General features: G+C 38.0%; 1 protein-coding gene across 1 annotated transcript in view; it reads right to left on the reverse strand.

The window, feature by feature from the left end:
* Positions 1–17,294, reverse strand: part of SI (sucrase-isomaltase) — a 143,875-nt gene that overhangs the window by 122,724 nt on the left and 3,857 nt on the right. Inside the window, exons 3-7 of the mRNA XM_007523647.1 lie at positions 11,253–11,370; positions 10,565–10,674; positions 8,012–8,163; positions 4,826–4,997; positions 2,736–2,835 (exon numbers count right to left, since the gene is read on the reverse strand). Of these exons, the coding sequence (XP_007523709.1) occupies positions 2,736–2,835; positions 4,826–4,997; positions 8,012–8,163; positions 10,565–10,674; positions 11,253–11,370 (652 nt within the window). The remainder of the gene's footprint in view (positions 1–2,735; positions 2,836–4,825; positions 4,998–8,011; positions 8,164–10,564; positions 10,675–11,252; positions 11,371–17,294) is intronic.

The following is a 17,294-nucleotide window of genomic DNA, read 5'->3' on the forward strand; positions in this document are numbered from 1 at the left end:
AAGAAGAACAGAAAGGGAAACTGAGCAAGATCTAACTGAGTATGGAATAGGGCAGCAAAGTAAAAATCTCCGGGTGGAGGGTAAGAGTAGATGTTCAGCTTCACAGTGGAGGGGAGGGGGAGGCGGAATAAGGATACATTCCTCTGGTGGTGGGAAAGGTGTTGATGTATACTCCTACTAACTTATAGTCTCATAAATCCCTATTTAATTAATATGAGAATGGAAAAACTGATTGAATGTCTCATTTTAATGCACAGACTGGAGGATGAGTATATGTTCCTTCAATATAAGGACTTAAGACTTCAAACAGATAATCAGAATGAACTTTACCAGTGGTCTAAAATTGTTAATACACTTCTAATAATACCTTGTTCTTTGAAATGTTTACTCTTCTAAAAGATTAGAACAGGGAGAATGGAAACAGCCATAGGGTTACTCTGTAAGACACAACTATATATAAATAATGTCAAAAGTCATAAATTATGGTGATGTTATATATGATACAGAAAATCCTAACAAAGAGATTTTCAGAGTTAACCCAGCTGCCAAATAATTTGATTATATGAGTAAATATCTATTACTTTCTTAAACCCTACGACAGCGGAACCCCCTGCTTCTTCTATTGAAACTATAGTTCCCCCAGTCCTGGAACCTTAGGATGGGGCTCACTTTTCTACATGCTTCTCTCAATTCATACCAAATGATATTGTATCTACTGATCCCAACCTAATTAACACAATGAGTACCACCTCGGCATGCTTCACTTCAGACTGTCCAGAGATGCCAGGCGTGGAATGTCAGTCAACCCTTCAACCTCATTACTCAGGTGAGACCTTCCCGTTATCATAGCCTTTTTAAAGTCCATTTCAGGTAGTTCACTTCCTAAAAAAAGCACCAAAACCTAGATGTAGACCAGATCCCATGAGATAGGGCATATGTACACATGTACCCATTAATTAGAGCAAAATATATACCTGAAAGCAAAAGTGCACAATAGCCTGTAGTAAGTCAATAAATGAAGCAAGCAAGCAGAAAGACCTAAAAAGATGCCATACAATTCCTATGAAATAGTTTCTACCTAGACCTAGAAACCCTCCTCACCTACTTCCTGTTATACTTCCCTCACTCACTCCAAAGCTGACCTTAACAAAGTAAGGACTACAAAAGCTGAATAAGGACAATAGACTGTCAAACTTTAAGATGACTCTTTAGTCACTATCATGCCACCCCATCAGCTGGGGCCCTAGTCAGGGAGTCCTGGGATTCCCACACAAACACAATGAGTCTATACCTCGAATAGATCCCTCTCCCCATTATCACTGGTCATCTTCATCAGGAACAACATAATAGACCCCTTTTGTGGTTCCTCAAGGACCTTTCCCTTGATGTGGATCAACAATGGTAGAGAATGTTCCATCCTCTGAAGTGTGTGTGTGTGGTGGGGGGAGGGGGTTGGATAACATACTCTATCTACTACCTGAAGAAGATTGGTCCTAAAATTAGTGCAACTCGGAATGTTCCTAAATGATGACCACATAATGCAAATTTGAACCTACAGGGATGTAGAGGTTACATAGGTTCCTATGCTGAATGTGGGCCCCAGATCAAATCAGTGGGTTTACAGTCAACAGTATTTATACATTTTCCCCATATTTGGGAGCTACTCTCTTCCCTGATCCAGCTTTCTTTTTTTTTTTTTAATTTTTTATTTAAATATTTATTTTATTTATTTATTCCCTTTTGTTGCCCTTGTTGTTTTATTGTTGTAGTTATTATTGTTGTTGTCGTTGTTGGATAGGACAGAGAGAAATGGAGAGAGGAGGGGAAGACAGAGAGGAGGAGAGAAAGATAGACACCTGCAGACATGCTTCACCGCCTGTGAAGCGACTCCCCTGCAGGTGGGGAGCCGGGGTTCGAACCGGGATCCTTATGCCGGTCCTTGTGCTTTGCGCCACCTGCGCTTAACCCGCTGCGCTACAGCCCGACTCCCCCTGATCCAGCTTTCTAGCCCTTTTTCCAGCCATGGCATCATCTCCCCAGACAATAACCTATGTCCACCTGCATTCAGATATCAGGCTCAGACAAAAACTAATAAAGTCATGGGATCTTTAGAATATACCTAAAATAGAACTACTAGCTATTTCCAAAATGGAGACCCCAAATCTTCATCTACAATATTCCACACTTTAGGCTCATGATTGATCAACAATTTGTATGGCTTTATATGTTAACTCTTTTTCAGTCACCAGGTTCCAGGTGCTAGCATGATGACAACCAGACTTCCCTGGACAGATGACCCCACCATGTGCCCTGGGGCTCTGCTTCCTCAGAGCCTTGCCTCACTAGGGAAAGAGAGAGACAGGCAGGGGGTATGGATCGACCTGTCAATGCCCATGTTCAGTGGAGAAGCAATTACAGAAGCCAGACCTTCCACCTTCTGCACCACATGGTGACCCTGGGTCCACACTCACAAGAGGTTAAAGAATAGGAAAGCTATAAGGGGAGGATATGGGATAAGGAACTCTGGTGGTGGGAATTGTACCTCTCATCCTATGGTTTTGTCAGTGTTTCCATTTTATAAATAAATTAATTTAAAAAATTACCAACCTTTAACTGTTACTCTAAGCTTTGAATAAGAAAGTGTCAATATCTTTCAAGTTAAAAGTGTGTGTGTGTGTGTGTGTGTGTGTGTGTGTGTGTGTGTGTGTGTGTGTATTCAGATAAATAGCTCTTACCCATTGCATTGCTATTCATTAAGAAAACACCAGATGACTTTCCGGATCCATCTTCAATGCACATAAAGAATGTTTGGTGGCCATATAAATTGTTGTTGTTCTATAAGTTAAAATTAAAAATAAAAGGTTAGGTATATTTTAATTGAAAAGATTGTTTATTTACATCTGTTTTTATGAACTCCAATTTATTTCTAGTTTAGGCCTCATATTTCCTCTTTCTTTCTTTCTTTCTTTGCCTCTAGGTTTATCACTGGTGCCCAGTGCCAGCACTGCAAATCCACTGCTCCTTGAGGCTATTTTTCCCATTTTGTTGCCCTTGCTGTTGCCCTTGTTTTGGATATTATTGTCATTGTTGTTATAGCTGTTATTGGATAGGACAGAGAGCAATTGAGAGAGGAGGGGAAGACAGAGAGGGAGAGAGAAAGATAGACACCTGTAGACCTGCTTCACCAGATGTGAAGCAACCCCCCGCCCCCACAGGTTCAACCCAGGGGCTTGAACCAGGATCCTTATGCCGGTCCTTGGCTTTGTGCCATGTGTGCTTAACCCACTGTGCTACCACCCCCCATTCCTCATATTTCTATACCTATTTTTCTTTGTTGGGACATGAATGTAATTCTCATGCAGCTGACATCAGCCTGACAAGCATACAAGGGAAATCCATAAGGAATTGTGGGTGTATAGAAGGTTATTTAAATTAGTGTTTAGTGGAAATTGTGTTCCTGCTGCCCTTGCCTCCTCTCCTTCTCCCCAGGACCTGCCATACCACTTCCCCTGGACCTGAACATATGTAACTGAGCACTGGTAACTAGCTTAAAGACTCATAGCTCCCTGACATCATGACTAGCCCATCTTTGTCCCTTTACCTATTTTGTTGTCATGAGTTTTAGCTACTTAAATAACCTGCAATGTTAATAAACCTCCCATTTGATAAAACCCAGACAAAGTCTGCATGAAGTTTTTATTTTAATTGCTATATTTCTCTACCATATGCTCCACTGAAATGTTATTATTAGTTTATTAAGATATAAGACATGTAGTATAACATGTTCATTATACTATTGTGGATTAGTTAACTTTGTTTTATTATTAAAGAGTTTTAATATGTTATTAATGGTAAAACAATATTTATACATTATGTTACATGTATCTCAAAGTACTGAAGGGGATTCCAAGATAATACACATTCTTTGTTTTACATACATATATATATTTGAAATTATGATATGCTTATATATAATAAATAATATATATTTACATTAAAATTCTCTAGAGCTAATGAGAAGTCAAAATGGTCGGCAAAACTAGAAGTACATTTATTTAATAAATAAGGGACTTTTTGACTACTGGCTATAGAATTTCAAAGAAAATAATTTAAGAATAATGTTTATGACACTCTTAGTTGATCCATATTAAGTGTCTATTACAGATGATGTTCTGAGCAAAGACTGGTAGAACTTATAAGTTGTTCTATACCAAATGAAATTCTTTGATGGAACTGACTTGCTCATTTGTGGAAAAAATACTAGTACTTAAATTAAAAAAATAATACTTTGCTAAATGAAATTATGAATCAATCAATAATTATTAATGTCCTGAATTAATAGACTTTGTCCTCAATTTATCACATTCTAGAGGTAAAGAAGTATGTATGGAAGCTGGTTGGTGGTGCGCCTGGCTGAGTGTACAAGTTATAATACTCAAGGACCAGGGTTCAAGCTTTGCAAGTGGTAAAGCAGTGCTGCAGGTGTTTCTTTTTCTCTCTCCCACTGTGTTACCCCCCTTCTCTCTTGATTTCTAATGGTCTCTATCTAATAAATAAACATGAGTTTGAATACAAGAGTGATTTAAAAGAAAAGACAAATCATAAACCAAAAGTCAAAAGCCAACATTCATAAATTGAAATCTCATTTAAACATTCAGAAAACATATTGCTTACTACTCTGCAACTTTGTAATCAAACCCCACCCCTACAGTATGCATACATCTGTGTTATTACTGGCATTAAAGAAGTAGTGGTTCCACATGGACTAGAGTCATATATTTGTTGCAGTTGCATTTCATTTATAACATGAGAGACAGTTCCTTACATCACCGGGAAGTTGGTCCCGGGTGAAAATCGGCCATGTCTTCCAATATAAGTCATGACGAAATCTCTTGTGAATATGTTCTCCAAAACCATACATATAGTCACTGGGAACTTTAGTGGAGATCTGTAAATACTGGTCAGAGTACACCAGGGGACCAATGCTGGTATCAAACCTGCGTCATAAGGAAAAGGAGAAATAATCTATTTTATTTTATTATGTTTTTTATTCTGTCATGTGGGGCCATTGTATGAGACCAAAAAAAAAAAAAGGTAGTTAGTCTATATCCATATTAGATCTGTAAAATTGTATGCCTGTGTTTTCTGGTGCAAACATAATCACCATTGACTCTTTTCCAATGGTCTTCCTCTCATTTTCAGTTTCCTCACATATTTATTTCATCACAAGAAGTAGTAAGGCACCAGAGGAATGGCATATGCAGGGTTGAGGACCAAATTCAGGGACTCACACAGGCCCTGTGCTCTACCTGAGAGCCACTTCTTCAGCTACTCAGAGACTTACTCTATTTAGCTGTGCCAACATCAGCACTTCCCAGTTTCTTTACACCTTGATGTCCTAACCATGATATTTCACTGACTTTCTTCCTCACTCTGAGTACAGTGGAAAATATCCACTCTGGGGCGGGGGGTGGGGGGCAGGCAGTGGCAAGCCAGGTTAAATGCATATAATTCAAAGCACAGTGACCTGCACAAGGATCCCAGTTCGAGCCCCCAGCTCTCCCACCTGTGGGGGCAAAACTTCACACGTGGTGAAGCACGTCTGCAGGTGTCTATCTTTCTCTACCTCTCTCTCTATTCTCTCTGTCTACTCCTCCCCTCTCAATTTCCCTCCATCCTATTCAATAAAAAAAAATAAAATAAAATAAATGGCCACCAAGAGCAGTGGATTCACAGTGCTGACTGAGCCTCAGGTATAACCCTGGAGGCAAAAAAAAAAAAAAAAAAAGGAAGGAAGGAAGGAAGAAGTGGGGGAAGAAAATATCCACTCTGGCCTTTTAGTGAGGAATGAGAAGTAATCTAAATGTATGTAGTGGTCTATAAAATGTGCGTCTATACGTCATTCAGATCTTTCATTTTTAAATATAACAATCTTCAGTTGCTATCATTTTTTTATGAAAGTGAATCCTACCACCACTAGAATTTAGTTCTACCCACATAATTTACTTCATCCTAGTTAATGATTGTTTATAAGGATTCTCTGCTTTGATTTCCCCCAGTCTCAAGGGTAACCTCCATAAATGATCTCATTCCTCAGGTGACTGAAAGCAGAAAAATTAATGTTTTCTAATGTCACAAACTGATAGGACACAGAAGTGACAGATTTCAAACCTAGGTCTGACTTGTTCCAAAGAGAAAGGGCATTATTTATTTATTATTATTATTATTATTATTTTCACTCAGAGAGATATCTCAATACCAGAGCTTCTCCTGATGTTGCCATTGTACCCTCCTGTGCTTTTAGGGTTTGAATAATGTACTTAAAAATATTATTTATTTGTTATTGAATAGAGACAGAAATTGAGAGGAGGAGGAAGAGAGACAGAGAGACAGAGAGAGAGAGACCTGCTGCCCTGCTTTACCACTCATGAAGCTCTCCTGCATATGGGGACCACGAGCTTGAACCTGGGTCCTTATGCACCATACTGTGTGCACTTCACCAGGTGTACCACCTCCTGGCCCCTGAATCTTGTTCTTATACTGGCACATACCCAACCCTATGATTATTTCTCTGACCACATCACTAACAAAAATGCTAAAATTAAGTTCAGCATCATTTTTTCAAAATGAAAAGAATTGTGTGTTTGATAAATATCAGTTATATGATAGAAGTATATGTCACCTGTCATGATGTACCTGAGGACCAGTAACTGTACTGTAAACCATCATCTCCTCAATAAGTGTTAAATCAGATTTAACATTTCAATTTACTGCCAAATGAGTTTCAAATCATTGAAAACATCCAAGAAAAGATGACTTGCAGATATTCAATCTGGACAATTCTGAATTGAATTTTCTTAGAAATTCACAAACAGTGGAGGGTAGATTGCATAATGGTTATGCAAACAGATTCTCATGCCTGAGACTCCAAAGTCTCAGGTTCAATCCCCTGCACCACCATAAGCTAGAGCTGAATAGTGCTCTGGTAAACAAACAAACAAAAAAAGAAATTCAAAAACATTTAACTGGGCAATTACTAAATTATTCATCACTGATAGCCCCTTTCAAATGCATTTATAATAAACAGATCTAAGTGGTCTCTAAATATAATTAAGAAACATTAATATTACAGTTGAAAATTGGCATATCTCCCAAGAGTAACTACTGTCTATTGTACCTATCAACGAAGTGAGATAAATGATCAGGAAAACACAAGAATAAAGAACTTCACAAATGGGAGTTTTTGGTAGGCAAAATCATCAGTGATGTTATCTACATGCATCTATAATGGACTCCAGTTTGTATATTTGCACCTTTTATTCACAGAAAATAAACCCCTGCTTCATTATATATTTTTTTCTTTGTAATGTATTCAATAGAACAAAGAGAAATTGAGAGGAGAGGGAGAGATAGAGAGAGATAGGAATCTACAAACCTGAAAGACAGGCAGTAGCCAGCAGATTAAGCAAAAATGGCACAAAGCACAAGGATAGGCATAAGGATCCTAGTTCGAGTTCCTGCCTCCCCACCTGTGGGGGAGTCACTTCACAGGCCTGCAGATGTCTATCTTCTTCTCCCCCTCTATTTTCCCTTCCTTTCTCCATTTCTCTCTGTCCTAACAACAACGACATCAATAACAACTATAGATAACTACAACAGCATAAAAAAAACAAGGGCAGAAAAAGGGAAAATAAATAAATAAAATATAAAAAATTAAAAAATCTACAGACCTGCTTTGTGGCTGTCTGTGAAGCATTCCATCTGTAGGTGGGGAGCAGAGGCTGGAACCAAGGTCCTTTTATATGCTATAATGTGTGCACTACCAGGTGCACTACCCACTAGTCCCACTCATTCTCATATTTACAAGATTTATAACCATCCTTTTCTGGGTGGAACTTCATTATTTTTTAAAATGACACAAAACAGAATTTCCTCATTCTATGGGAAAAAAATGAATAGAACTTTCCAGCTATTTGAATATTCATATGTGTAAAGTGATATAATTACTTACAAAACTTTGTTATTGCTTTTTCTAGTAACTTTGATGCTGAATGGGTTTTCCACAACCTGAACATTATACAAGGTATTAGAAGCTGCAGTTCCAGTAAATTCTTTCACATACTGATGAGGAACTTCAAATCTTCTGCTGCTTGGGTCAGTAATCTACAAAGATTTAAGCATATTAGAATAGCTACATCCAACATTAGTATTTAATTCCCCAAGTCTCTGTTAATATTAAGTGGAAATTTCAGAGAGTAAATAATAAATTTAATAATGGTAGCTACAATACTTTTAACTGTTGAATCATTATACACAGAAAAAAAAAACTGTATGAACTATTCAGGGCTAATAGAAGATTAATTACATATAAATGTATGATGTTAAAATTAATATTTTGGACTGGAGAGTTAACTCACTGCTCTGCCATGTGTGTGTCCCAAGTTCAAATCCTGTCAACACCACATAGGGGTGACAAATCACTAGGGATACCTCCAGCAATGGGGTTTTCCTCACTTTCTCTCTGTCTCTGCTTCAGTAAAAAAAAAGGCCAGGGGGGGGGAGGTTGGGCAGTAGCACAGCGGGTTAAGAGCACCTGGCACGAAAGGCAAGGACTGGCATCAGGATCCTGGTTGGAGCCCCAGGCTCCCCATCTGCAGAAAAGTAGCTTCACAGGCGGTGAAGCAGGTCTGTAGGTGTTTATCTGTCTGTCCCCCTCTCCGTCTTCCCCTCCTCTCTCCATTTCTCTCTGTCCTATCTAACAATGATGACATGAACAACAATAACAATTACAACAACAATAAAAAACAAGGGCAACAAAAGGTAAAATAAATAAATATGAAAACAAACAAAAAACCCTGGGAGCAGTGAAATTGCACATTAACAAGATATTTGTAAAAAAAAATAAGGTGCTTTATTAACTAAAATGAAAATTAACCATAGTATTGCCATTAACTTTTCAGCAACTGTCTTATACAAATTACATAAGGATTTTTTATTTAGTTTAAAAATAAGCTTGGGGTGGCAGGTGGTGGAACACCTGGTTGAGCTCACAAGTTGCAATGCACAAGGACCCATATTTGAGCACCCACTCCTCACCTGCAATAAGAAAGCTTTGTGAGTGAAACAGGTCTGCAAGTGTCTCTGTTTCTCTCTCCCTCTCTACCTCCACCTACCCTCCTGATTCATGGTAGTTTCTATCCAAGAAATAAAAATTATAAATAAAAATTATAAATTAAAAATAAGACAAATATAAATAAACTCAGAGGGTCAAGTGGTAGGTCACTTAGTAGAATGCACACATTGCTATGCTCAAGGACTGAGTTTCAAATCCTATCCTCACCTTCAGGCAAGAACTTCACAGGTAGTGGAGTGGGGGTCAATCTTCTCTCTTTACCTCTCCACTTCATTCTCTACCTCTTTACCTCTCTACCTCTCTCTTTCACATCCTCTATTAAAAATAAAAAGGGCCTATGAAGCAGAGGAGTTATGCATATACCTGGTCCCAACAATAACTGGTGGTAAAAATAAATAAATAAAGTTCCTGTGAAACCATGTGTTTTCACTTCCAAATTTAATAAAATATAAAACAGATAAACACTAGAAACTAGTTTTAAAAGAACTGGGATTTTTTTTTATCATGAGCATAGTTAATACCAATAAAAATAATTAGTCATTATAAGATGCATTTATATGGCACAATTAACATTATTCTCAAATTAAATATTTCAAAGGTTTTATTTCTCATAGTTTACTCATATGAAATAAAATTTTTCATATGAGTGAGAAGGAAATCAAAACACAGCTCTGGTACTCGTGGCATAGGGATTAAACCAGAAGTCTCAGACATTTAAATCCTAACAGCTGAGTTATTTCATCAACTGCCCAAATTAAATTTTAAACTAATAAATACCAGGTGGTGGCACACTTATTAAACCACACACATTATAATGCACGAGCACATTGGGTAAAATTCCTGGTCCCCACCAGCTGGAGCAGTGGAGCCATGGAGCAGTGGTGCTAGCATTCTTAACCAATCTTCCAGGAATGCTTTGTTATAAAAATTACCGAAGATTACAAAGTGTTTATTCTCAGGACATTGGATTAGACATTTTCATCTACATTATTAAAATCCCCCAAAATATCTGCTAATAAAACAATTAATTTTATACTTGAGTTAAAAATTCATAGTATCAGTCCAATTAGTTACTTGAATAGATATGTTTTATTTATTTATTTATTTACTTATTTATTTTGGATAGAGACAGAGAGAATTTGAGAGGAGAGAGAAAGAGAGATAGAGAGAGAAAGGAGCAGACAGACAGACTTGCAGCACTGCTTTACTGCTAGGTAAGTTTCTCCCCTGCAGGTGGAGACTGGGGACTTGAATCCAGGTCCTTGAGCATTCTAATGTGTACACAGAATCAAGTGCACCAACACCAGTCCCACTGAATAGATATATTTTAAGGAAAGAAAAATGTCTCTGTGGGCTATTAGATGTGCTCATAACATGTCTTTTATAATGACTATAAACTTGGAAAGTTCAAAAAAATAAAAACAATCAAACCTTGAACCGGAGACGATTTGATGTCTGACTTTGGGTTGTGAGAAGAAGACCGTTGATGTCATTTCCAAATAATGTAGGGGAAGAGATCCTATTTAATCTGGTCTCAAGCCCTTTAAGAAAGAAAGAAAAAATTCACACAAGCAGTGACTTCATTTATCCATGTTAGTACTTATAAAACTTGTTCATGATTTATTAAAATAAGATATACTAATTTCATATTATATTGCCTTTCCCACTAAATGAGAAAGAGAGAGAGAGAGAGAGAGATGAGTTCTTATTTGGAATATACAATTATCTTTCCCCAAAATACCAATAGCTTTAATTTTATTTAACATGTTTATTTATTATTGAATAGAAACAGAGAAACTGAAAGTGGAGGGAGAGATAAAAAAGGAGAGAGACAGAGTATCACCTGCAGCCCTGCTTCACCACTCACGAAGCCCAGAGGGGAGGGGGAGGTAGAGGTGGAGAGAGACAGAGAGACACCTCCAACACTGCTTTACCACCTGCAAAGATTCACCCTGCAGGTGGGGACCCGGGACTCAAACCCAGATCCTTGTGTACTGTAGCATGTGTTTTCAACCACCACCTGATCCCTTGATTATATACTTTTAAAACAAATTTAAACCTCGTTTTCATTCCAGTCAAGACACTTTGGGTTAGACCACTGTGACTGAACCCCTCTCACCGGAAGTTGTAGTTCTCACTCGCTCAGCGTTGTAGCCATGGTTATTGGCAAAGAAGCACCATGGAATGACAGAGGTGTTGTAGGGCTTCCAGCAGCAACCTCGAATTGCACAAATTGTCTGAGGGGATAATTGTGTGGAAGGTTTCATGTGGTTAGTACTATGATCTCTATTTTTTTTTTTTTTGTTGTTTGCCTCCACTCTGTGCCTGCACTATGAATCCACTGCTCCTGGAGGCTATTTGTTTTCCCTCTGTTGACTTATTGTTTATCATTGTTGTTGTTATTGCTGTCCTTGTTGTTGGATAGGACAGAGAGAAATCAAAAGAGGAGAGGAAGACAGAGGGGGAGAGAAAGGCACCCGCAGACCTGCTTCACCGCCTGTGAAGCGACCCCCTCTTGCCGATGGGGAGCTGGGTGCTAGAACCTGGATCCTTAAGGGTCCCTACACTGTGTGGCATGTGTGTTTAACCCACTGTACCATGGCCTAGCTCCCTGATTTCCATTTTTCAAACATCTATTCATTGAAAAAAAAGTAGAAACGCAAAGCAGAAATTGACTGAGTTTGGAGTATGGCACTAAAGTAAGAAAGCAGAAGTACACTAGAGTTTGCAGTGAGTACCTCCCTAACACTTCCTCTCCACTTTTCCAAGCTTTGGGTCCATGATTGCTCAACAATTTGTTTGGCTTTGTATGTTAACTCTCTTTTCAGTCACCAGGTTCCAGGTGTCATCAGGATGCCGACCAGACTTCCCTGGATTGAAGACCCCACCAATATGTCCTGGAGCTCAGCTTCCCCAGAGACCCACCCTACTAGGGAAAGAGAGAGGCAGACTGGGAGTATGGACCGACCAGTCAACGCCCATGTTCAGCGGGGAAGCAATTACAGAAGCCAGACCTTCTACCTTCTGCAACCCACAATGACCCTGGGTCCATGCTCCCAGAGGGATAGAGAATGGGAAAGCTATCGTGGGAGGGGGTGGGATATGGAGATTGGGCGGTGGGAATTGTGTGGAGTTGTACCCCTCCTACCCTATGTTTTTGTTAATTAATCCTTTCTTAAATAAAAAAATAAATAAATAAATAATAAAAAATTAAAAAATAATAAAAATTAAAAAAAAGAAATAATTCTGCAAAAATCAAATGTAAGCTAATTATTCAACTATTTGATACATTGAATTGTTATTCTTTCTTTTTATGGATTTTTTTTTTTGATAGAGGTAAGAGATCAAGGGAAGAAACTCCTAAAACATGTGATATATTGTGTACTTTACTGAGTAAGCCACAACCTGGCCCCTTCAAATGCTATTTACTGGTTCTCACTGGGTTGAAATATAAGCATATGATGCCATGTGGGCTGGGTGGTGGTCCAGCTGGTTAAGACCACACATTAAACACTGGGACCCAGGTTTAAGCCCCCTGATCTCCACCTGCAGGAGGAAAGCTTCATGAGTGCTGAAGCAGGGCTATAGGTGTCTCTCTGTTTCTCTTCCTCTCTATGGTCCCCTCCCCTCTTAATATCTAGCTATCTCTATCCAATAAATAAATATAACAAAAAATTAAAATAAATAAACAAAACGTGATGCAATGAAATTACTACAACTTATCGGTAACTAACGTTTTGTCATTTATCACATGTGTAAATCAATACACACTAACATTAGTTTAAATATTTTCCTGTTTTTTTTAGTTCTATTTTTAAGACAGAAGCAAAATGGCAGAGAGGGAACTTAAACCACAGCATGAGACAGTAGAGGGCTCAAACCTGGGTCAAACACATGGCAAAGCAGCACACTATCCAAGAGAATCCAGCTTATGTGTTATTTATTTTATTGTGATTTAATATTGATTTACAAATCTATAGGATCCTAAGGAGTCATGATCATGACAAAGCACATGATGCCCCAGTTCAACTTTTAATGTATGACTGACCAGACATTATTATTATTTATTGTTTTTAATGAATTAAAAGCCACCATGTTTACTATCTAACAATAAACCTATTAACTTGTCTCTTATTTTAACCAGATTGAAATGGTATCAGGTAACAGGCATGACCTGACATACATATACACACAAGGACAAGCACATTTGGAGCTAACCATCCTGGAGGGTCACTACCTGTTAAAAACTAGTTTACATGAAGTTGTTTTTGTCACCAGGGCTATTTTTGGAGCTCCATGTGTCCTTTCTTTCTTTCTTTCTTTCTTTCTTTCTTTCTTTCTTTCTTTCTTTATTTCTTTATTTCTTTATTTCTTTATTTCTTTATTTCTCTCTAATACAGACAGAAACAGGGAGATACAGAAGGAAAATGAAAGAGAGATCCCTGTCTCACTGCTCCACCACTCATGTAGCTTGTCCCCTGCCCCAGGGTTTAAACATAGGTCCTGGCTCATGGTAATGTGTGCACTCTAGTAGTGTTCCACTACCCAGCTGTTAGGCACACTTTTGATCAGAAGACAATACCTCAAATTATTTGACTTATAGAAATCCTTCCAGCAACACAAGAGATAACCATCCTAAAATTATAATTTACAACCTTTATAAGATGTACTGTTACAAATCCAAAAATTAGAGATATATACACTGATCAGAAAAGGTGTAATAATAGTAAAAAAGAAAACAAGCAAATTATAGTCATGCTTTACTAGAGCAAAATTATATGATAAAATGGAATTACATGAAGTTCCTCCCAGGACAGTCTGCATTATTTTCCTTAGTCTCCTGCAACAGTCATAAGCAAAACAATTTGAAGCCATGCAAATTGGTTCTTTTGCATTCCTAATCCCAGGTGCTAGCAAAGTAATGTTTGCTCTGGGGCTCTGTGGGAGAATCTTTCTTTGGCTGTTCCTAGCTTCTAGTGGTTCCTAGAAATTTACATCACTCTGTGACTTGAAGATACCCACTCTAATCATTGCAATATAACATATCCTTTTTCCCTGTTTCTTTGTGATCTTTCTCCAGATAAGGATACTTGCATTTAAGTTTCTTCCAAGCTCAGTAAGACCATATTTAACTAATTACATCTTCTGAGAACCTACTTCTAAGTAAGTTGACATTCTGAGATTTCACATGAATATGACGGTTTGGAGGTTAAACTCAAAGATCACCTAAACAGACCACAATGTTTGTTCAAAAATATTCACCCTCATGAGAGGAAAATCACTTCCTCTTTCTCCCCACCCCCCCCCCTCTCTCTCTCTCTCTCACACACACACACACACACACATTTGCTCACACAACACAGAGGAAATGTTTTTAGGAAGACAACAAAAATACCAGCCTGAAAAAAAAATCACCAGAAATAGTTTGGCAACTTATGTTTTTAGCTGCCAGAAATGTGGAGAAATAAATGTCTGTTGTTTAAAAGACATTTTAAAGAATTTTATTTTTGGAAGCCCAAACTAAACAACAGACTCTTGATAGAATTACAGTTGTTTCCATTATTTACTTATTTATTAAGATACAGAGAAAAATCTACAGGGAAGGAGGACATAGAGAAGGAGAGACAGAGCAACATCTGCAGCACTGCTTCACTGCTGACAAAGTTTTCTCCCTACAAGGGGTGGGGGACTGGGGACTTTGAACCTGAGTTCATGCACATTGTAATATGTCCACTCAATCTGGTGTGCCACTGCCCAATACCAACACCAGTTCCTAATTCCACCCTTTTTTTAAATTAAAAGTGTAAAATATATTATTAGATGAGATACATTCAATTCATATATTTTAATTTCTCTCATTGAGAACATTGTTAAGCAACTTAACATCAAAGACTAATAATGGTTAGCAAAACCTTTTATAGGGGTTTTTAATATTTCCTTTTAAGTCCATAGCAGCCCATATTGTTATTAGAATTAATTCTATGTTACATTCTATCATTACCCAAGGAGAATATTAGCTAAAATCAATTTATTCAGTATGCTACAGTAAATATTGTGTTGTATGGTAGATTATATTGCTGATACGATGGCTACAAAGAAAAATCTCTCATCTATTTAGATTTTTTTAAGTTTTTATTATCTTTATTTGTTTATTGGATAAAGACAGCCAGAAATTGAGAGGGAAGGGGGATATAGAGAGGGAGAGAGACAGAGAGAGACCTGCAGACTTGCTTCACCACTCATGAAGCTTTCCCCCTGCAGGTGGGGACTGGGGCCTCGAAACCAAGTCTTTGCACATTGCAGCATGTGTGCTCAACCAGGTGTACCACCACCTGGCCCCTCTATTTGGAATTTTTCATGACAAATTAATCAGAAAAATGACATGTTAACTATGTTACAGATAACAGAGATTTTATTGTTCATTTAGTTACTTTGTATACTGTGCAAGAGTGGGAGAGGCAGGATGTAGATATATATTCCTGTCTTTATAAATATGAAAATTATACTACAATAAAAGGGAAGATAGCATTATAATTGATAGGATGATTAAATATATAGTGGAGCATTCACACTGTTTTACATGCATGCATATAGCATACATGTGTATTACAAAGTGTCAACAAACACATATGTGTACATTCATTGGCCCTTACTTCCACATAAATTATGAACAATTTGATCAATAAGGTTGACAATTAATAGTATTAATATACTTTCCTCATGTTTGGGAGCTACTGTCTGCCCAAAGTCAGCTTTCTAGTTCAATTTTTAACTATGACATCATCTTCCTGGGCAATATTTTTAGTACATTTGCATGTTATCTATCAAATTCAGGCAAAAATTATTAAAGTCATGACCCTTTGGAACATACCTAAAATATAATTCCTGGCTTTTCACATGAAGAGCCCTATTTCATCTGTTCTATTCTTACCTTTGGGTTCCTGATTATTAAAACAATTTGTTCTGCTTTATATTTTAAAGTTTTGCTCTACTGGGTAAGTCATCTTCTAGTGCTTTTTGGTTCCCTCCTCCTCCTCCTCCTCCTTTTTCTTCTTCTTCTTTTAAATCATTATTAATGATTTAAGAATAATTAACAAGATTGTAAAGCAACAGGGGTATAATTCCGTACAGTTCCCACCACCAGAGTCCCGTGTCCCATCTCCTGAATTGAAAACTCCCTCTGGGAGTACAGCCACCAAGGTGCAGATGCTACCATGGCCCCATCCTGGCTTTCTTGGGCAGATAACCTCACCAATGTGTCCTGGAACCTCAATTCTCCAGAACCCTACCCCACTAGGGAAATATAGAAATCGGCTGGGGTTATAGATCCGCTTGCCAACGTCCATGTCCAGCGGATTAGTAATTATAGAAGCCAGAACTCCCACCTACTGTATCCCAAAAAGAATTTTTCTCTGTTCTTCCAGAGGGATAAAGAACAGGGAAGTTTCCAATCAAGGGGATGGGACACAAAACTCTGGTGGTGGGAATTGTATGGAATTATACCCCTGCTATCTTAAAGTCCTGTTAATTATTATTAAATCATTAATAATGATTTAAAAGAAGAAGAATAACGCCAAAAAGCACTGGGGAACAACTTACCCAGTAGAGCAAAGCTTAAAAAAATATATTGTCTTTATTGGATAGAGACAGAAAGAAATTGAGAGGGAAGGGGGTAATAAACAGGAAGAGACAGAGAGACACCTGCAACACTGCTTCACCACCTGCAACACTGCTTCACCACCTGCAGAGCTTTACCCCTGCCGATGGGGACGGGGGTTCAAACCCGGGTCCTTGCACATTATATATAACATGTACATTCAACCAGGTACTCCACCACCTGATCCAAGCAAAACTTTATCATGCCTCTGAGGAACTGGGGTCACGTCATGGGCACCACATAGGAACACCACACAGATGGGAAGTTTGAAAAGAAGTGACACATTGCTATGGTTTCTCTCTGCTTTTTTTCACTGTATTTCCATATGTCTTTATACATGCAGGAGGAAAACAGTCCATCAAAAGCAATGGAATCTTGTAGGCACAGAGACCAGACAAAACTTCAACTGCAAGAAAACAAAGAAAAAGAAAGACTGATAAAGAGAGAGAGAATAAAGAAAGAAAGAAAGAAAGAAAGGAAGGAAGGAAGGAAGGAAGGAAGGAA

Source organism: Erinaceus europaeus, chromosome 14 (genome assembly GCF_950295315.1).
Source record: "Erinaceus europaeus chromosome 14, mEriEur2.1, whole genome shotgun sequence".
Classification (NCBI taxonomy): Eukaryota; Metazoa; Chordata; class Mammalia; order Eulipotyphla; family Erinaceidae; genus Erinaceus; species Erinaceus europaeus.